We start from the raw sequence: 22,500 nt of genomic DNA, 5'->3' as shown, positions 1-22,500 counted from the left end.
CGACTCCCCTTCAGATTGAAGAGGCGGTAATGTAGAGATGGCAGCGGGCCCACCGGTTAATGATCTGCCTCTCGCTCTTTTGGGCTTAATAAGGAACCATTCTTCTCACTTTCATCACTGCCTTGATACTACCCGTGCACACATGCGTGCACACACACACACACACACACACACACACACACAGAAACACAGATACGTCCACACATGAACGTGAACCTTTTCTCACGGGCATGACGAGTCCGTATGCAATGCGCTGAACATGTGTTCACATGTGCACAAGGCATGCATACAAATAGATCACTCACACACACATTTAGCTAAATACATCCCAGTAGGATGGCAAACATTGGAGGTCAAACACAGCCCTGGTCAGTTTTGGAGAGTCCCCATTACTTCAGGCAGTGGAGTGAGAGGATTTGATCGGTTTAAACGCACCGTACAACTCATCCACCAACGCTCCGGGGGGGGGGGGGGGGGGGGTAGAGAAAGGTGGGGAGATAGGTATAAGGGGAGGGGGCGTCCCTGGCGGTCTGGCGGTCTATATGTTTTAATGGATATCAAGCTAACACCGCCATCATTCTTTCTCATGGACAGCGGACTCCAAATATGTCCATCCCTCACCATGGTTACCATGAAAGCCCCTTTTCCATCCCCCAGGCAGAGCAGAGGCCAATTAAATAATCCATCAAACAGGTCAATAGCTTGATCAAGCGCTGGATCAATAACCAATAGCTCCACCATGTATTGCACACGACTGGTTAACCAGATTCTGATGCAATCGTAAGTGTAATAACTGAACATTCCTCTGTGATAGGCAAGTGTTAATATACCGGGAGGGATGTTACATCTCTGTAACATTTATTTGGGTTTATTGCTGAAGGCCCACTAACCATTATGTTTACAGGAAACCTTGTTGATTGATCAACACCTTGATCAATTTCCCTCTTGCAGTCCGGGTTTAGGTTAAAGGGGACATATTATGAAAACAACACTTTTCCTTGAATTTGGGTGGTTCTTTTGGGTCTCTGGGGCTCCCACACGCATACAAACTTTGAAAAAAGTCTGTACCTGATAATAGCTTTAGGCCGTGATATTAGATATAATATTATGTAAATACATATATATTATATAATATTATTATTTTATTATATTATATTATATCGATATAGAGCTCCAGGAGTCCGCACACGGCAACAATCCCTTCTCCTCCATGCTGTGGTTCACTCTGACAGCTCATTTTGGTCAATGGGCAGCAGCTCATTTGCATTAAAGCTACAGACACCAGAAACAGGACATTCTGAAGGGACTGAAACAGAGGGGAATAGTGGTAATTCTTTTCCCTAAAAGCTATTTCCAGCAAACAGCTTCAAAACATGTTTTCTGGAACTCATATACCATGTTTACTTGCTGGGAAAACACCATAATATGTCTCCTTTAAACATTATCATTGGAAAAACGAAAGACACAATTGCACATAGATTGAATCCAAATGCTTTCTTTTCAGAAAAATGAAACAAAAAGATTGTATCCTATTGTAGTATGATATTTAATACATTGTTTTTATCAATCCATCATTTGACTAGATTATATTCAACATAACCTTGAACATTACACACAACACACAACACCATTTTGAACAGACTTGACTGCATTACTCTTTCAGTGACTGTACAAAAGTTCTTTAGCAGGTGGCCATTTCAAATCTTTCAAATAAAAATGCAGGGGGATTAATCTGAAAGGACTTGACGGTAAAACTGAAGGAGAGTTTGAATAGAGCTGGGAAAAAGCAAATAGGGAGAAAATAAATCCCTAAATATGAATTGGAGTGAAACTTCTGTTTGTTGCCTCCCTGTGTCTACCTGGTTGATTAAGATTTGACCAACGGCTTTTAAGATATACCTATGATCTACTGGTTTAAGAAGAACATATCGCTAACCTTAACCACTAACCATGCCCCTTAACACAACCCCAAACCAAACCCATTCTAGGAATATTTTGAGATAGTGAATATAATATTTAGAAAGACATTTCTTTTTTGTGTACTTTAAATTATTTTGAAATGGAGGTGGAAGCTCTTGACCACAAAGTCCCATCGTGTGTAGATCTGATCATCACTCCTTAATGACTGTGGTCATTAAACATCTCAGTGAAATAACCAAATGAAATAGATTCCCCCGAATGGCTTTAACATTGTAAAAAGCTGGCTCCCTAAATCGTGAATAAACAAAACCACGCTTAGGACTGAGGTTAAATTGAATTGGCTCCATTGCAAATCTGTGACCATTGCCCATGACTATCAGGCCACTCTTATGAACGAGATAAAGGCTGTGATACCTGGTTTGAAAATGTGCCTGCTGTGGCAGAATCCCGTTGAATAGCGCTGAATAAGTCAACACCGATGATCCTTTTAAAGTGATTCATGTGCTGTCGCCATGTCGCTGCAAAGCGCCACTCTGATCTGATAAGAAAGCAGCCGACCCCGGCCGGGATTTTGTCTTCTCTGCTCTTTTTTAACTGGCGAGAAGGTGCTAGCCAAAACATGTTGGGACGTCAGCTACTTATGGTCTAACTCATCTGGAAGTGAACTGGTTAACTGATCCCCCTCTGTGTTGCTCCCCATAAACGTTTTGACCTGCTCAGCGTTAATGCAGGTAAAGCCTTCACCCAAACTTCATTCAAGAGCCAGGGAATAAGCCCCTTGCCCCTTTAACCAATCACATGTCCCACATGATTTTTCTTTTGGATTTCTTTATTTAAAAGGGATAATGCACATTTATAACATGACATGAGCACCAAAGTTCAAAATTTAGCCATGCAGGCTAATTTTCACCTGTAGTCCCCCAGATTCATACCAATGTTATGGTAAAACTGCAAGAAAAAAAAACTATGATCAGGCAGTGCACTGAATCAACATCATGCAATGGAAATCATTCAAACCAAACATGTGCGTAAAGAAACCAATCAATGGAAAAGCATTTAACACGTGAATAACAAGGTAAAGATACAGCTGTTGCTAAGAATTTGAGAAGATGCACGACATCAAACATGTCCAACATCTTCATACAGCATGAGGGAAACTAATGCTGACTCAAATAAAAATGTCTCAACAATGAAAAGTAAGATGCTGCATTCACTATTAAACCCCAAACTTCTGATTCCTGAAGAGGGTTTGATTAATGGCTGCGTTAACGACGGACGTGCTCGTGACTAACGTCACCCTCACAAGAAGCGTGACGGGCTGGAACGACATCAGGTGGGAAGAGATGAACACAGACGTAGAAACATATTTTACGATCCTAAACGTGTCAGGAAATGATGAAAATGAGCTGGCCTTGACTGGTTTCAGCTACTCATACTTACTATTACAAACTGATCCATTCATAATGAGACTTTTGACCTTCATCGTACATCAAACAGAGGGCACAATGATTGTACAAATACGATCGTACATCTGGCAATGTCTTTCATGAGCCACATCCTGTTTTGTTCATTTACATCCTGTTTCCTGTCGAAGCAACCTAACACAAACCACACACAATTTAAATGGATAGACAACAAAAGAAGAAATGAAATCTAAAGTTTCTGAAGCATTTAGCAAATGAACGCAATTAATTACAGGTAACACTATCAGGATCTGAATCGGTATCAGAATACATGGGAAGTTAAATTCCTGGTAGGTGAGTGCATTGAAGAAATAAACTAATTGTAAACAAGCAGTAGTAAAAAAGGTATAAATGCAGAATATATACAGTATATTTTTTATACATATACATATAATATAAAGCGTGCACATGTGAAAATAGCAATAATGTATGAGCAGAAACTCAACGGGGGATGGGAGGGGTCGAATCAGTAGAAATTGAGAATTAATCCAAGACCATTAGCTTTAACCTCACACCAATGAGCTGCGATGGCAAACATATGCTTTTGTGTTATTGGAGGAGTAGAGAATGCAGTGGGCCCAGTGGCACATCTCCGTGCCATGGGAGAGTGGCCTGTGACTGAGGAAATAAGAACCCAGGCGAGAAATTAAAGCAGCTCTGATTCAGCTCCTCATTGACTAAACATGGATTCAATTAAAGGAAAGCTGAAGGTCATTTTGTAATACAATGTAAGCTAGTGCGGCACGGCACTTAATGGAAGCACTCATGGCTCTGGTAATGTTTAATCCAATGGCCCAGTGTGTGTGTCAGCCCTCTGTGTCCCTGCTGTCAGACCTGCACGTGTGTGTGTGTGTGTGTGTGTGTGTGTGTGTGTGTGCGCGTGTGCGTGTGTGTGTGTGCGTGTGTGTGTGTGTGCGCGTGTGCGTGTGCGTGTGCGTGTGTGTGTGTGTGTGGATGACTGTGGGTGCGTGGAATACACTTCCCATACTAAGCACAGTGGATCAAAATGAAAGAATCCCGACACCATGTGGTGTGAGTCAGAGCTGAAACAGCAAAATCTGTTTGGACAAATCCTCCTATGTTATGACTGAAAACAGAGCAGGGGAGGAGTGGACAGAGAGAGAGAGGGAGCGTATGAAGAGAGGAGGGGGGGGGGGGGGGTAGGACAGGTGAGGAGGCGGTTAACGCAGTGGGCGGGGAAAGGAAAACGGAGGGAGGGGGAGAGGGAGGGGGAAAAAGGAGGGAGCGAGAGGGAAAAAAAGTGATAAGAGCACAAACCGAAGGAATTTTTGAGGAACTGAAAGCAGCCAAGGGTGGTGGGGGGGAAAGGGAGGAGCACTAGGGCCAAGGTTACCCATGAGAGTCCAGACAGCAGAAAAGCCCTGCTAGAGGAGAAACACAGAGAGAGAGGGAGAGGGAGAGACAGAATAGGTGAGGTTATTTTCTTTAAATGACTTACGATTATTAATAACCCGAGACCGAAAGCAACAACCTGGGGCGAGAGAAAAGAAAAGAAGACAAAGAAAAGACGCTGGAATAACTGCCACACGGGCAAAGAGAAAGAGAAAGAGAGACAGAGACACAGAGAGAGACAGACAGACAGAGGCAGTTCAAAGGCAACCGAAGCGAAAGTTGACAGTTGACTGTTTACCCAGCGACGTCAAGAGAGAGGAACTCTTAAAGGGAACTCCCATCTTAGAGGAGACGGAAGAGGGGGGGTTAAAAGTTAGAAACAATAGCTGAAACACACACATTGACTGAGAGAACTGGACTACATGGACTACTGACACAGGGGAACAAAGAGCATAGGTGAGAGGACCGCAGCAGCTTGTCCCAGCCTGGTCTTGTGTGTCATTTAGACAGCAGGGGGGAGTCACACACAGGTCACCAGACAGTTAGCTCCAGCTGCGCCGCACCATGTTGCTGAAGGAGTACCGCATTTGCATGCCGCTGACCGTGGAGGAGGTAAGCGTGTTTAACTCTTCCTCACACACTCGCAGAACACCCCGAACACAGCGCACCGCCTGCCGTTGTTTCCTAATGTGGAGACAAAAGTGTACTGGTGGTGGGGTCTGTTGACCACGTCATGGGCTGTAATCTTGAGCGGTGTAAAGTCGCTGATAAGGAGAGTCCCCCGGGGGAGCGGGGCCACAGAGAACCTCCCACAGACTTAAAGGCCCAGACACGCCGAGCACAGTCCGCCACAAGGAGCTTAGCGGAGGAGGGTCCCAGCGTGTACCTGCACTCGCCCAGCCTTCCCGCCGGCGGCAGCCGACAGGTAGCGCTCAGCCTGCAGAGAGAGCGGTCGTGGGCCCGCCTCCACCGGCTTTTTATAGTCTCTGTGCACGGACCGGTCGGACCGGTTGGCGCCGAGCCGTGCTTCACCAAAACAATGTCCATGTGACCAGCAGGGGGGTTTTTGATGACAAAGCAGAGCACATGGGCAACAATGGGAGGTGGATAGGGGAGATATGCACCCTGAAGCCCCTTTAAATGGTTGCGTCTCCTTTCTCGGTATTACCACACCTTTAATTAAGTGGAGGTGCGTGGTTCATCACAGGACCGCAGGCGAATCGGGGAGGGGTGCACTGCATGTCGCACACACCAGTCACCATTTTCTATTTACTATTTTGTCATTCAGTAGACACAGTATCCAATGCTAGTGCCAGTGCAGTCTTTAACGTTTTTGGAGATGTCAAAGGAAGGAGCAGGGAGTGGTTAGGCTCTGGCCGTGTTACAGAAACTTCCCAACTCGAAAATCCTATCTTATCTGTTTGGCAACTATGGTAACAAGGGTTGGAATCAGATTTATAAAAAAGTCATTACAGAACGGCCGATCCTAAAGTCAGTTTTCTTATCTTAACTCCAGATAGGAAATTTGTATTACAGAAATATCCTAAATGACCAAAATCCCAAATATACTGTCCTAACTTTAGGATGTCCCATCAGCTCTCCTAACTGTTCTCCGTCGGGATGTTGGATATGCAATGCAATTCGCCGCCCGAGCGATCTTATATGTTGACTACAAACCATGTAAATAGTGTTGTAAATAAACTTCCAAAGCTTTTCAAAACTTATTTGATGTTGTATTGGTCCTTAATGTGCAAAGTATACAATGCACATAGTAAATAAGGTGCACAGTCAAACCGGTGAAGTGATTCCAGAAATGATTTTGGGAACAATCACAGCGCTTGCTGTCTCCGTTGAGTCGACGGATAGTTAAAAAATATTGGATGCGCACGTAACCTTCATCTGTTGCTAGGTAACAGACGTAATAGCTGAATGTCGATGCTATATCGCCTACTTAGGATATCTTAACCTGAGGTAAGGTGAGTAAATTAACCCTAAATTAAGATAGGATATGTTTCTGTGATACCAAATTGAGAAAAATCCTATCTTACACACTTAGGACTTAAGATAGGAAGTTTCTGTAATACGGGCCCAGAGGCCTCGAACTAGGCTGTGGACATTGAGATTCCAACCTAGAACCTTTGGGCTGTGAGTAAGACACCCGAACCATAAGGTTATCCTGCCCCTGTCGCAAAACAAAAATATTTAAATGTTTTGATCGAATTTCTACGAGAAGAGACATTTTAAACAGCACCCTAAACCACCTTCCCATTTACTGGATAACACAACCGTTTCCGGCTTATCTCAAGATCGCGGGACCTCATGACTATGATCATAAAAGTGTGAATAATAATATGCATAGTCCAATGGAGGTATCCAATACTACTGTGTTGCACAACCAACAACTTTGTGTCTAATGTGTACTTGTTAATCCTGGAGATAAGTCAGGCTATGAATGGGTCTGTGTGTCTGTGTGTATCTGTGTCTGTGTGTGTCTTGTTTCGGGTCAAAGCATTGTCACATTGACTTAGGGTATTGGCACAGTCAGTCAACACCCTGCTGAGATCAGATAGCTGCCGCCTCAGCTCTTTGAAAGCCTGATGGAATCCATGGCAAATAGGGTTAATGGAAATTTGAGTGTTTCTCAACACGTCACTTGTCATTGCCCTTCACTGTGCATAATAGCAATTTTGCATTCAGATAAGCCTCCTTTTAAACTTGACTCCAAGATAAGCGGGCAGTAGCAGGTCTCATGCCTGACATCGCTCCGCACAATGATTGTCTCAGCGCTGCGTTAAAGCGTCCGTCCTCCTGATTAATTAGCCATGAAGAACAGAAAGGACTTCTTTCTTCTTTTGCTCGGCTTTCAATGAGTTATTTGTTTTTGTTATTCTTTTATTCTTACTGTCATTCTTTATTTTGTTTATTATTTCTCTTTCTTTGTTTCTTTGTTTCTTTGTTTCTTTCTTTCTTTCTCTTTCTCTTTCTTTCTTTTTTTCTTGTATTCTGTTCGCAATTAGTTCAAATATTTCCTTCTTCTTTCATTATTCTTTGTTTCCTTTAGTATTTTTGCTTGTTTGTTTATTTCTGTTTCATTTTTTCTTTTGTCCTGCTTGCAATTAGTTAGATAATTTCTGTTTCTCTCATTTTACTTTCATACTGACTCTCATCTATCCTTAATAGGTATAGACGGTGTATCTATGGAAACCTGGTGTTAGGTATCTTCTTTCTTTCTTACTAACCTCCTTTCTTTCTCCTATTATTACCGTCTTTCATACACCAAGGTATGTTGTTACGGTTCAACGACATGTCAGTACAGACAACACAAAAACATCCATCCCCACACATGCAACCGTACCCTGCCCCACATGAATGAACACAATGTGTGTGTCTCCACACAACGTGTCCCTGCTCGACACCCACAGCGTGTGTGTGTGTGTGTGTGTGCATGTCTCTGCTATCACCCAGTCTGATGATGTACCCGAAACAACCCGCTCAGGCCCTGGCCTTTTGTGACGTACCGCTGGTTCTTGTCTTTCCAGTACCGGATCGGTCAGCTGTATATGATCAGCAAGCACAGCTGTGAGCAGAGTGACGGGGGGGAGGGGGTGGAGGTGGTGCAGAACGAGCCAGAGCTACACCCGCAGCACGGCCCGGGACAGGTGACGGAGAAGCGCATATACCTCAGCAGGTATGCACACACTGACGTGTGTACACGCACAAGCACAAGCAAACACATACGATATACACAGCCAAGCAGACACATGCACACACATAAAAGAAACACAACGCCGCCATTTAACTCATTGTTTAATTGAAGCCCTCCTCTGTGGGCCTTGTGTGTGTAAGCTCAAATGCTTGGATGCTCGTCATTAGTGTGAAGCACACCCCCCACCCCATTCTTCTGCTCCACCTGCCCTCGTTTATTCATTCATTACAACCATTCAATGAACTATTAGTCCTTTATTCAGCCTTACATGAAGGCACAGACTCGCTCTCTCACTCTCTCTCTCTCTCTCTCTCTCTCTCTCTCTCTCTCTCTCTCTCTCTCTCTCTCTCTCTCTCTCTCTCTGTCTCTCACACACAGACACACACACACCTTCAACATGGGGAAGAAACAAGATCTCTACCTGTTTTAGTGTGACCTAGAAGAAACAGTACAGTTACAATTTATGACCACAGGGGTAATTCAGAATGAGTCACACAAATGTTGTGGTGAGAGAAGCCTGCAGGTAATTCTGCTACAGCAGGCACAGACAGCATTTAAGATCTCTTTGTCTTTGTTCATCATTCTCCCACTCCTCTTTCCTTCTCTGCCTCTTTTTAGGGCCTTTCACTCCATCTCTCTCCCACTGCTCACTTTCTCTCACAGACACATTTGTTTTTATTTTGCCATATGTCTCTGTCTTTTCCATTGTTTCCTATTTCTAATTCCTTCTCACTTGTTTTCAGTCTACACTCTTATAGTCTCTCCTTAAATGTATTTTTTATGTTTTTGTCTTCCTAGCAAACTGCCATCCTGGGCAAAATCATTCGTCCCGAGATTCTTTTATGTGACAGAAAAGGCCTGGAACTTTTACCCATACACTATCACAGGTTAGTGTTCTGTGTGTGTGTGTGTGTGTGTGTGTGTGTGTGTGTGTGTGTGTGTGTGTGTGTGTGTGTGAGTGTGCGTGTGCGTGTGCGTGTGCGTGTGCGTGTGCGTGTGTGTGAGTGTGAGTGTGAGTGTGTGTGTGTGTGTGTGTCTGTGTATTGGAGTCTGTGATGTGCCACTGTGCAAATATCATAACCCCTTAATACGTTTCAGAAATAGTATTCACAACGTGTTCCAATGGTTTTGTAACAAAGAAGGTAGTTAAATTAGTCAGTGTTTGTGTGTGTGGGGTTGTGTATGTGCGTGTGTGTGTGTGTGTGTGTGTGTGTGTGTGTGTGTGTGTGTGTGTGTGTGTGTCTGTGTGTCTGTGTGTCTGTGTGTGTGTGTGTTTTACTCGATGATAAAAAGTTGTCATAACATCCCCACCTACATTTCAGAAGTACTATTCAGAAAGTGTTTCCCACAAACCCATTATTTTTGTGCGTGCATGTCAAAAAGAATGAAGTAAAGTTATTTGTTGGCTGCGTGTACGTGTCTCTCTGTTCGTGAGTCAACTCGAGAGAGACTATGTAAATGTGCACTTCTGCAGCATGCTGCTCTGTGTATTCTGTGTATACCGAGTGTGTGTTACTGATCATGTCCATTCCCACCCATATCGATCACGGCTGTGGCTGCAGAGTACTCAGTAAGTAGCCTCTCACCACCATCACAGTAGCGCTTGCACTCATCGTTGTGAATTCCAGCCATCCTGACCTTTACCTCTCTCTCTCTCTCTCTCTCTCTCTCTCTCTCTCTCTCTCTCTCTCTCTCTCTCTCTCTCTCCAGGTCTCCTTCCTACCAAAGTTCAGCATCCGTATCGATACCAAATTTGAAAACAACAATGGACAAAATGCAAATGTGAGTAGAACTGGAGTGCATGAAGGGGTGAGGAGGGGGAGTAGGGGAGAAAGTAGAGGGGAATAAAAAGGAGAAAAGAAGATGAGGAGAAATTTCAATTTTCTTCAAATTGATCTGCTCATTACAATGACAACAAGCAACTCACAAAATGTTGTGACACATAGCAGGACTTCCATGCCTGCTCCAAGGTTCACACACACACATACACGCAACTGCAAGCACACGCACATTCCAAACATACAGGCACGATTGTGAACGCACATACCACGCACACATAAACACACACCCTGTGTGTACATGTGTCTTTGGCGCGTGCAGGGTTTTGTGTGGTCAACCCCTGCATAGAAATGGTATGCAATGGTATCCAATTCTCAGAGCAAGACGACAAGACCTGACTCGCCTTCAAACCTGGAGCGCTTGTTTTGCTTAAGGAGTCTCCCAGGCTTGTTTGTTATTTAAACCCACCAGGAAATGAGAATAGAATTGTTATCTCGGTTTACACTGTTATATCACGTGCCAAATCCAAGTAGGCTTTGCCAAACCAAGCAGAAAAGGAAAAAAATGGTTTATTCGTTATTATGCATCCAAACACACGTCGTGTTTATGTTCCTCTCGGCACTCAGCAGAAATTTCACCTGATCCCGTGTTTTGTCACATTCACTCCATCCAGGCAAATCCTCCGGGATAAACTCCCATTCCGCCCACAATTTGCATCCTGCTAATTATGTGTTATATTTGAAAGTGCGTTATATTACGGAAATCCGATACACTCTAAATGCCATATCCTGTCTTTAAGGAAGCCAGCGGAAGCTACCTTTTGACCTGAGGCTTAGCGTTATTACACAAGCGTCCCACACAAACCCTCATTCAGGGCTGCTGCAGGCTTCCACCATCTGCTCTCGTATTACTGGAGGTCTGTACATTGAGCTGCAGACTTCTGTAAATACCTTCACTCTGCACAACCCCCAAAACAGAAGCCTGTGCATGACAACTGTCCCTGCCAAGGTCATGTAATGCACAAACACAGATTTGGCACAGCTTGGACAGAGCCTCTGACTCACACAATACACAGTAGAAACAAGACAAAACAAGGGCAGACCGACTGGCAAGAGGCCTGGTGGTTTGTTGTGATGCAACAGCGATTTGGCGAGTGCTAATTTGTTAGCTTTAAGCAGAGGAATGAACGGCTTCGACGCGGCATCGCAATGAATCCTGCACAAGGACAGATGATAGAAAATAACTAATCTCCTTTAAGATTATCTTTATTTTCTCTCAGGACATGCCCCCTTGACTTCCATAAGTATTCCCCTCTTCCCACCTCTCCCTCTCTGACTCACATCCCTCATTTATTTATTCCTCCTATGTCCTTCTCATGTCTTCCATCTGCTCTTCCCTCCTCTCTCTCACTCTCTATCTCTCTCTCTGCGGCCCCATGTGATTGGCTCCCAGGCCCTCAGGGTGGGATATAGAGATGGGTGTTGATGGGGTGTGACCTCACTATTCTACACAGTCACTCATCTGCTCATCCCACCCCATCTTTTCTCCTTGCCCTGTGTGTGTGTGTGTGTGTGTGTGTGTGTGTGTGTGTGTGTGTGTGTGTGTGTGTGTGTGTGTGTGTGTGTGTGTGTGTGTGTGTGTGTGCGTGCGTGCGTGCGTGCGTGCGTGCGTGCGTGCGTGCGTGCGTGCGCGCGCGCGTGCGAGCATGTGTGTGTGTGAGTAAATCTGTTTGTGTGTGTTTGTGTGTGTGTGTGAGTACAACTGTTGGTGTGTAGTGTGTACATCTGTGTGTGTGTGTGTGTGTGTGTGTGTGTGTGTGTGTGTGTGTGTGTGTGTGTGTGTGTGTGTGTGACTGTATATATGCTCTATTCTGGTACATGACCTCCCCATCTTTTTTGGTGAAGGTGTTTGGAGACCAGCCGACCCCAGAGGAGAGTGTGTGTTTCCTGGATATCCTCACTGACCCCATCCCTGAAAAGAACTACAAAGAGTCAGAAGTATGCAAGGCTTCACAAACAAACACAAACACACACACAGACGCATATACAGCACTCGAGGTGGGATGAGGGGGGATGGCATCCCCCTTTGGAATTAAAATGATCAAAATCATCCCCCTTCTGAAACAGCCATCCCCCCTTCCCATCCCCTTAATGTGGAAAAATTACCGCTATTTCATTTTCAACACTTTTTTGCGCATATTGATTAGGCTAAAATACTGTGGACGAGGGGCAAGTGCACATACAAATTGATGTCACGTCAGTCAGTGACATAGCAACGCAGCCTGCACAGGCGATTTCAGCATCATGGCCAAGCGAAAAGGAAAGCTTGATCTGAGGGACTTCGGCTTTAGAGGACAGAAAGTGCCACGGAAGGTAAGTCAAGAGAGACTAAACTTAGGCATAGTTACTGAAAATATGATAGCGAAACGTAGTTCCTTTTTCAATTCGGCGCAACGTTACTTTTCCCAGGGACAGATTTGACAGCGATACTGCATTCTCGGGCAGTATGCTATTGCGCAAGCACGCCTGTGTGCTTACGCGCGCTTGCTCTCATTCCACACCGTACGAGACAGACGCTGGTAGCATGAAGCTGTCTCCGTATCTCAGACATCGCTTCCACAGGCAACTCTGTCCTGTTTTCTCCCTTTCATTCCAACCCGTGACCAACACTAGTCTCCCTTCTCCGTCCAATCAGCTGCGTTTTTTGGGATATATATATATATATATTCCCCAAAAATATATAATAATATAACACCGTTGGTCACACCGTTGGTCTCCCACCATATGCGCTGTCATCAGCACAAATGATCTGTCCCTAAAAGTTAAAATCCACCATCCCCCCTGGCTTCTTTTTTTTATAACTCGACCACTGCACATACACACACATACAAAGACTAGCATGCACACAAATACACACACATACTCATCCTCAAATACAAGCACACACACTCCAACACAAAACACACACAATCACACACTCTCCCACACACACACAAACACACACAACAGGTACAAATACGGAAAATTATGAATGCACTTTCTTGGCCGTGTTCTGGCTGTAAATGCATCATAAATCACCTGTGTTCCCACACACACCTTCTGCCTTCTCCTGCCCTGCCTGCAAGGTTACGCTCTTCTCACTGCAGTTATTCCTCAGAGACAAAGGTCAATGAGCGTGGCCTCTCACACACCCACACACAGACACACTGACGTGCACACATACTGACACACTCACGCACACACACACACACACACACACACTGACACACACACACACAGAAACAGAGATATAATCGCATACACACTCTCTCTCACACTAACAAACACACAAACACACACACACACACACACACATTTACATATTTACACACACACACACACACATGCACACACAAAACCACATATACACATCAAAAGATATACCTACACATATAGTTAAACACACACACACACACACTCTCTCACCCCCACACATATACACATACACACAAGGGAGATTTAGATAAACAGCACTGTGAGAACACACACACAAGCAATTTCCGTCCGTCTTTGGTCACAGCAGCGGGATTTGTATCATCACACATTCCTCTGAGGAAGCCTGTTGAGCAACAGCTGTCTGGACTTTACACACATAAACACACACCAAAAGGCACACACACATACACACTCACAAACACACACAAACACACACACACACACACACACACAAACACACTCATACACAAACTCACTAACACATGCACACACACACCCTAGCTTACTCAGACAAACACACACACACACAAGTTAGCACATTTATTTACTAACACACACATGAGCTTACCATAACACACACAAACAAGCCTACTTAGACAAGCACACACATTAGCTTACTAACACCCACACACAAGTTTAATAACACACACACACACACACAAACACTAGCTTACCAACACACGCACATACAAATATGCATGCATAAACTCACTGGTTAACACACACACACACACACACACACACACACACACACACACACACAAACACTCGCAAACAAATATTGTTAAACATCCACACACATCCACACACACAAGCTTACTAACACACAGAAACATATAGGCACAAACATAAATTGCTGAACACACAAACACACATAGAAACACATACACACAGACTTTACCAGTCAGAAACCTACCCCCCCTCCCCCCCCACACACACACACACACACACACACACAAACACACACACACACACACACACACACACACACACACACACACACACACACACACACACACACACACACACACACACACCAACCCGGTATCACGCCAAGGCGTAAGGATAGATACGTGTGTCCACATCGCAAGGCGTGGACACGCCTTGCGATGTCACGCTTTGCCTGACCAAAGCGTCACCCTGAACACGCGTCCTTCTCCATTCGAAATGAATGGGGGAATAGCACCAACAGGGGGCGATACGTTCTCCTAGCATTTGGTGAAATTGTTACGTAGCCATTTTAATCGTTATTATCTGAATGGGAAATGCAATATTTTAGGACAGATACACCATTAAACGTGTTTCTAATGACATTTCTAGCGAGAAATGTACATTTTCCTTTCATAATATTCAGTCAGTGGTTGTGTCTGATCTTTAGTTTTATAGTTATTGGGAAGATTTTATCGGCTCGCTCGCATGTTTCAACGACGTCAGGTTACTAGGGACGCTGCTTTCGCTAAACTAGCAGCTCACGTGTTTCCTGCGTTTGTGTTATTAAACTGTTACTTTATGTAACTTTTAATGATATCATCTTGTTAGAAACACGTATATCTGAGAGCCAACCCAGTCGCCAAAAGCATAGGCCTACGTTGACAGTGTACTTTTCGTGAACACTGGATTACGTCGCATTTCAACATAAGATAGCGTGTTATACACACACACACACGCACGCACACGCACAGACACACGCACACAAGCACACACAAGCACGCACACGCACGCACAGACACACAGACACAGACACACACACGCACACACGCACACGGTGCATTTCGCTGCTAAAACAACAACAACAAAATATTCCCTCAAATATTATTACTTTCAAAACGTTGGCCAAAATGGCCAATAACATCATTTTTTATTTGGGATGCTTCTAGGACATTTTGGGTGGATTTTGAACGGTATGTGGGGGGCACGTTTTTTGCAGGACCTGGCAACCCTGCGCTGTTGCCCGAGATCTGGATCCACCCCGGCGTGGTGCCGTCTCCTTTTGACCTTTTGACCCCAGACTTCTGGGGGAATAGCTGAATCAATTCATTAGTCAATCAGAAGCATGTAAATATCTTCCCGGTAGTGCAACAGAGCAAACAAGGTGTCCTTTGACATCTACGTTTCGAGACGATTGCAACAGTGCCACACATGATCATATTTGAATATGTTTCGGGGTAGTAATTAGCTGTCGATTTTGGAGGCCTTTATCAATAATGACCAGCTATAGATTTGCTTCCCGATGGAGATTTTTGACAAATTACATGTTAATTAGCATCTACACGTTAAGCTGAGTCCAATGAGATCAAGCTCGGCCTCTTGCTACACCGAGATCATGTCCTAGACCTAGGTGTACCATGTAAAATACATGTTACCATTAGCTAGAGTGTCGTTCTTGGTGTCATTGGACTCAGCTCAACGTGTAGATGCTAAATAACATGTCATTTGTGACAAATCTTTATCGGGAAGCAAATCAATAGCTGCTCAGTATTGATTAAGGCCTCCAATTTCGACAGCTAATTACTACCATTAAACATGTTCGAATATGCTCATGTGTGGCACCGTTGCAATCTCCTGGAAGCGTAGATGTTGAAGGACACCTTGTTCGTCCTCTTACGCCACCGGGAAGATATTTACATGCTTCTGATTGACTAATGAATTGATTCAGCTATTCCCCCAGAAGTCTGGGGTCAAAAGGTCAAAAGGAGACGGCACCACGCCGGGGTGGATCCAGATCTCGGGCAACAGCGCAGGGTTGCCAGGTCCTGCAAAAAACGTGCCCCCCACATACCGTTCAAAATCCACCCAAAATGTCCTAGAAGCATCCCAAATAAAAAATGATGTTATTGGCCATTTTGGCCAACGTTTTGAAAGTAATAATATTTGAGGGAATATTTTGTTGTTGTTGTTTTAGCAGCGAAATCCACCGTGTGCGTGTGTGCGTGTGTGTCTGTGTCTGTGTGTCTGTGCGTGCGTGTGCGTGCTTGTGTGTGCTTGTGTGCGTGTGTCTGTGCGTGTGCGTGCGTGTGTGTGTGTATAACACGCTATTTTATGTTGAAATGCGACGTAATCCAGTGTTCACGAAAAGTACACTGTCAACGTAGGCCTATGCTTTTGGCGACTGGGTTGGCTCTCAGATATACGTGTTTCTAACAAGATGATATCATTAAAAGTTACATAAAGTAACAGTTTAATAGCACAAACGCAGGAAACACGTGAGCTGCTAGTTTAGCGAAAGCAGCGTCCCTAGTAACCTGACGTCGTTGAAACATGCGAGCGAGCCGATAAAATCTTCCCAATAACTATAAAACTAAAGATCAGACACAACCACTGACTGAATATTATGAAAGGAAAATGTACATTTCTCGCTAGAAATGTCATTAGAAACACGTTTAATGGTGTATCTGTCCTAAAATATTGCATTTCCCATTCAGATAATAACGATTAAAATGGCTACGTAACAATTTCACCAAATGCTAGGAGAACGTATCGCCCCCTGTTGCAGTAGGGCCGAGATCGTTTATTGGCCTGTGGCATGTGCCACCGCGACCACTGACATACCATGGCATATGCCGTTCTGGAACGGTAACTGCCGTTCTGGAACGGTAACTGCCGTTCTGAAACGGTAACTGCCGTTCTGAAACGGTAACTGCCGTCGCGACCACTGACATACCATGGCATATGCCGTTCTGGAACGGTAACTGCCGTTCTGAAACGGTAACTACCGTTCTGAAACGGTAACTACCGTTCTGAAACTGTAACTACCGTTCTGAAACGGTAACTACCGTTCTGAAACGGTAATGCCATGGCATATGCCTTTCTGGAACGGTAACTACCGTTCTGAAACGGTAACTGCCGTTCAGGTGGAACGGTAACTGCAGTTCCCAACAATGGTATGTGACACCAGCATAACTCCTCCGTATAATTTCAAGACAGGTATTGCCATAAATGTAAAGGTATATATATTTGGTATTTATTGACACAATATCACAACATAACGCCGTAAATAAAGGGATTTACACGTTTCTCTCGTCCGTGCTGTTGTTAGGATATTTCCGATCTGTTTTGTTGTTGCTTTTGTAATGACAGATGCTTTTGAAAACAGCCGGACTTGCTCCGGTGACGGTAGTTATAGCCTAGCCTTCTAGGTGGCCATAGAGCTATAGTCTATTGCTTTGTTCCAATATCCATACTATCCGCAGTCATTATACTTTATTTTAGTATAACTTCTTTTTTATATAGTTTGAGTACGTAGTGCGTTGCAATTAAGATCAGGGCGAAAGGAAGTGTAGTGAAAGGACCCGGATGGTATACTCAAACGGTCAAACCGATGAGTGTGGATTGATGTACACCTTTCGTGCTCCACGGCAGCGATCTAATAGCTACGTAGCTGAAGAGGCGGAGCCAGGCTGAGCCAACGTCGGCGCATTTTCTTTAATAGGTCCATGCATTTTCCACGTATCCTGCATTAATGGAGTCATTTTGTTGTTTTAATAGCTTTATAACTACTATGTGTAAAGAGTTCACCGTTCAAAGCGAGATGTTTATTGCGGTTGCGATCGTAGTTTCCGGTTAGTGCACCAGAGCCAGGTCCCTATAGGGGTGGCACTGTAGGCTATGGCTAGACAGTCATCCATTTTTCCACTCGTGTTTTATCAAGATGTTCTAGTAGCGTAGACTATAATAAAGCCTATACTGTATGACTGCTTCAGCTCATAACTATTCAATAGGCCAAATATTAAGTTTTGCATTTGTTGTTATTGGTGTTTAACCAAATAATTTAAGCAGGCCTATAGGTTCCTATCATTTAACCCTGATCCAGTGTCATAAACCTTTCTATATCGACATGATCCAGTGGTATCATGGCATACAGGCCACCGTTTTTCCGCTGGCATGCCACTCATGTAAAATGGTATTACCAGTTTCTACTGGCACCTACCGTTTTTCCGCTGGCATGCCACTCATGGAAAATGGTAATTACCAGTTTCTACTGGCACCTACCGTTTTTCCGCTGGCATGCCACTCATGGAAAATGGTAATTACCAGTTTCTACTGGCACCTACCGTTTTTCCGCTGGCATGCCACTCATGGAAAATGGTAATTACCAGTTTCTACTGGCACCTACCGTTTTTCCGATGGCATGCCACTCATGGAAAATGGTAATTACCAGTTTCTACTGGCACCTACCGTTTTTATAAGAATGATTGTGTAGCTGTGAATCATGAGTGGTATGTGTGTATGAACGGGCAAATACCACAGGAAAGGAATATCCACTGGCAAACGGTAGGTGCCAGTAGAAACTGGTAATTACCATTTTCCATGAGTGGCATGCCAGCGGAAAAACGGTAGGTGCCAGTAGAAACTGGTAATACCATTTTACATGAGTGGCATGCCAGCGGAAAAACGGTGGTTCCAGTAGGAAATGGAACTTCCGATTAACATAATTGGCTTGCCAGCGGAAAAACTTTTGGCCTGTATGCCATGATACCACTGGATCATGTCGATATAGAAAGGTTTATGACACTGGATCAGGGTTAAATGATAGGAACCTATAGGCCTGCTTAAATTATTCGGTTAAACACCAATAACAACAAATGCAAAACTTAATATTTGGCCTATTGAATAGTTATGAGCTGAAGCAGTCATACAGTAGGCTTTATTATAGGCTACGCTACTAGAACATCTTGATAAAACACGAGTGGAAAAATGGATGACTGTCTAGCCATAGCCTACAGTGCCACCCCTAACGGAAACTACGATCGCAACCGCAATAAACATCTCGCTTTGAACGGTGAACACTTTACACATAGTAGTTATAAAGCTATTAAAACAACAAAATGACTCCATTAATGCAGGATACGTGGAAAATGCATGGACCTATTAAAGAAAATGCGCCGACGTTGGCTCAGCCTGGCTCCGCCTCTTCAGCTACGTAGCTAAGATCGCTGCCGTGGAGCACGAAAGGTGTACAATCCACGATTCCACACTCATCGGTTTGACCGTTTTGAGTATACCATCCAGGTCCTTTCACTACACTTCCTTTCGCCCTGATCTTAATTGCAACGCACTACGTACTCAAACTATATAAAAAAGAAGTTATACTAAAATAAAGTATAATGACTGCGGATAGTATGGATATTGGAACAAAGCAATAGACTATAGCTCTATGGCCACCTAGAAGGCTAGGCTATAACTACCGTCACCGGAGCAAGTCCGGCTGTTTTCAAAAGCATCTGTCATTACAAAAGCAACAACAAACAGATCGGAAATATCATAACAACAGCACGGACGAGAGAAACGTGTAAATCCCTTTATTTACGGCGTTATGTTGTGATATTGTGTCAATAAATACCAAATATATACCTTTACATTTATGGCAATACCTGTCTTGAAATTATACGGAGGAGTTATGCTGGTGTCACATACCATTGTTGGGAACTGCAGTTACCGTTCCACCTGAACGGCAGTTACCGTTTCAGAACGGTAGTTACCGTTCCAGAAAGGCATATGCCATGGCATTACCGTTTCAGAACGGTAGTTACCGTTTCAGAACGGCAGTTACCGTTCCAGAACGGCATATGCCATGGTATGTCTGTGGTCGCGACGGCAGTTACCGTTTCAGAACGGCAGTTACCGTTCCAGAACGGCATATGCCATGGTATGTCAGTGGTCGCGGTGGCACATGCCACAGGCCATTAAACGATCTCGGCGTCTCTCCCCTGTTGGTGCTATTCCCCCATTCATTTCGAATGGAGAAGGACGCGTGTTCAGGGTGACGCTTTGGTCAGGCAAAGTGTAAACCTGAACACGCCTTGCGATGTGGACACACGTATCTATCCTTATGCCTTGGCGTGATACCGGGTTGCACACACACACACACACACACACACACACACACACACACACACACACACACACACACACACACACACACACACACACACGAACACACCTGTACACACCTGTACACACACACACACACACACACACACACACACACACACACACACACACACACACACACACACACACACACACACCTACAAACCAGCACACACACACCTAGGCACTCCATCCCCGGTGTTTCCTCCGGGGACTCAGCCCAGGCCCACATCTCTGTGCGCACTCAGACACTAATTGAAAGTGTTACTGTTTGCCTGGTGCAGGACCTGAGCCGCTGGCAGTCCGACAAGACAGGCAGAGGGCCCCTGGAGGAGGGCTGGAGGGCCTCGGCCGAGCCCATCATGTGCTCCTACAAGCGAGTGAGCTGCAGCTTCGAGGTGTTCGGCGTGCAGGGCCGAACGGAGGAGTTCATACACAAAGTAAGGGAGACGTTTTTTTATTTTATTTTACCCATCATGCTTAGCTTTTCACACACACTGAATAGTGCAGAAAAGGGCAGGATATTATCAGGAACAAAGGTTATGAGCCCGGGTAGGTGTATAGGCTGATGGTGGAGGAATTGAAATTCACCGCTAATTGGATCCAGGAGGAAGCAAGCGCCACACTTCTGTTCACAGAGCAGTATTTCTCACGTTTCAAGTCTGTTTCATTTGTTCACTAACATGTGTGTCTTCAATTTATTATACACTTTTTGTGTTTCCAAATCTAAATCTGCTGTTTGATATAAAATATGATCAAGCCGCTGAGAGCAAATTCACAAATGTTTTATTTATCATTAGTGGAATAATTATTATTTTTATTCTGAATCCTCAGAACATTCGGGACATTCTTTTGGTTGGCCATAGGCAAGCGGTTGCCTGGATCGACGAATGGCACGGTAGGTCATACACTCAAATATACACATCGTGCTTTCATTGTATACCTGTGCAAAACTGTCCACATCATCAAGTAAGTTGATGAGTTAAATTGTATCATCTGCGTCAAATAATAAAAAGTAGACATGGATGTGGAAATATTTCACTTAATAAAATTGAAATAAAAGCATATAAAAACAAATTTTTCAGAATTTTAAAGGGGAAGGTTTTCTTAACAAATTTCTGAAACAAAAATTGTTTTGCTCATATAGTTTACAATTCTTTTTATGGGTATGATTCAATTTAGTACGAATATGATTCTGTTTTCCTCACGCATGGGGTTTTGGCGATTTTGATGATGAGGCCAATGGTACACCAGCACTGGTAAATGAGAATCCGGCGATGGGAAATAGAAGCAGACTATTTGTTCGACCAAGGTGGTGACGCATGGATCCGACTTAGTATCAACCCACTTTCTCGTCTACTGGCTTGACTGTCACTAGCTTCCGTAGCTGGTAACTAGGACGCCACGCTCGCAACTCACTTGATCATTAACATGCTGGTCTTATTACTAGCACACAGGGGCTAGCAACCCACTGGATCAGCCCAGCATGCTAGCTACCAGCCTCGGAAGCTAATGGCCAGCCAAGCCAGTGGCTGATCCAGTGGGTCGCTAGCCTTGGTAAGCTAGGTCAGACACCACCTTGGCTACCCCCAATAGTCGGCTTCTCATCTTCCACCACCAGCCTCTCCAACGGGTCAGGCTCATCCCTGGCCGCTTCAGTAGCTGTATTCAGCAAGAATCTAGCCTCTGCAGCTTCTCACTAGTTTCAATTTCTACCCTTACCCTGTGCCATAGTGCATTCTTTCAGTCAGGTGCATAAACCCGGTGCGTAACAATGACTGATATGTCCAGCTGACAAATAAAGTCGACCCTTTCCCTTCACCCCGCCTCCAATTCTAAGTCAAGTTGAGAAGGTGGGAGAAAAGCAGAGTGGCCGAAGAAATACTACTACGAGGCTTTTATTTGTTTTATGCTGACATTGCTTTTGCCATCGATATGACTCCATAGTTTGGACCCAAACAAACACACCACTTATGTGCTCCCTCTGTTCTGCCCCCCCAGGGATGAGTCTGGACCAGGTGAGGGAGTACGAGAGGCTGCTGCAGGAGGAGACCAACAGCAAAGTCAAATCGAGCCAGTGCGGCACAGGTGGGTCCTCACACCTACACCTTACACCCTACTACACCCTACTACACCCTACACTACACCCTACTAC

The 22,500-nt window shown here is 44.4% G+C and overlaps 1 protein-coding gene across 1 annotated transcript in view; it reads left to right on the top strand.

Annotated features, from left to right (window-relative positions):
* The first annotated feature begins 4,668 nt into the window (after window positions 1-4,668).
* pitpnc1b (phosphatidylinositol transfer protein cytoplasmic 1b) overlaps window positions 4,669-22,500 on the top strand; it is a 23,745-nt gene continuing 5,913 nt past the window's right edge. The window contains exons 1-9 of the mRNA XM_060064352.1: window positions 4,669-5,348; window positions 8,276-8,424; window positions 9,241-9,329; window positions 10,005-10,012; window positions 10,153-10,224; window positions 12,126-12,218; window positions 20,630-20,785; window positions 21,180-21,243; window positions 22,347-22,433. Coding sequence (XP_059920335.1) covers window positions 5,301-5,348; window positions 8,276-8,424; window positions 9,241-9,329; window positions 10,005-10,012; window positions 10,153-10,224; window positions 12,126-12,218; window positions 20,630-20,785; window positions 21,180-21,243; window positions 22,347-22,433 — 766 coding nt within the window. The 5' untranslated portion in view covers window positions 4,669-5,300. The remainder of the gene's footprint in view (window positions 5,349-8,275; window positions 8,425-9,240; window positions 9,330-10,004; window positions 10,013-10,152; window positions 10,225-12,125; window positions 12,219-20,629; window positions 20,786-21,179; window positions 21,244-22,346; window positions 22,434-22,500) is intronic.

The sequence above is a fragment of the Gadus macrocephalus genome, chromosome 11 (genome assembly GCF_031168955.1).
Source record: "Gadus macrocephalus chromosome 11, ASM3116895v1".
NCBI lineage: Eukaryota > Metazoa > Chordata > Actinopteri > Gadiformes > Gadidae > Gadus > Gadus macrocephalus.
This window is presented reverse-complemented; position numbering and strand designations above follow the sequence as displayed.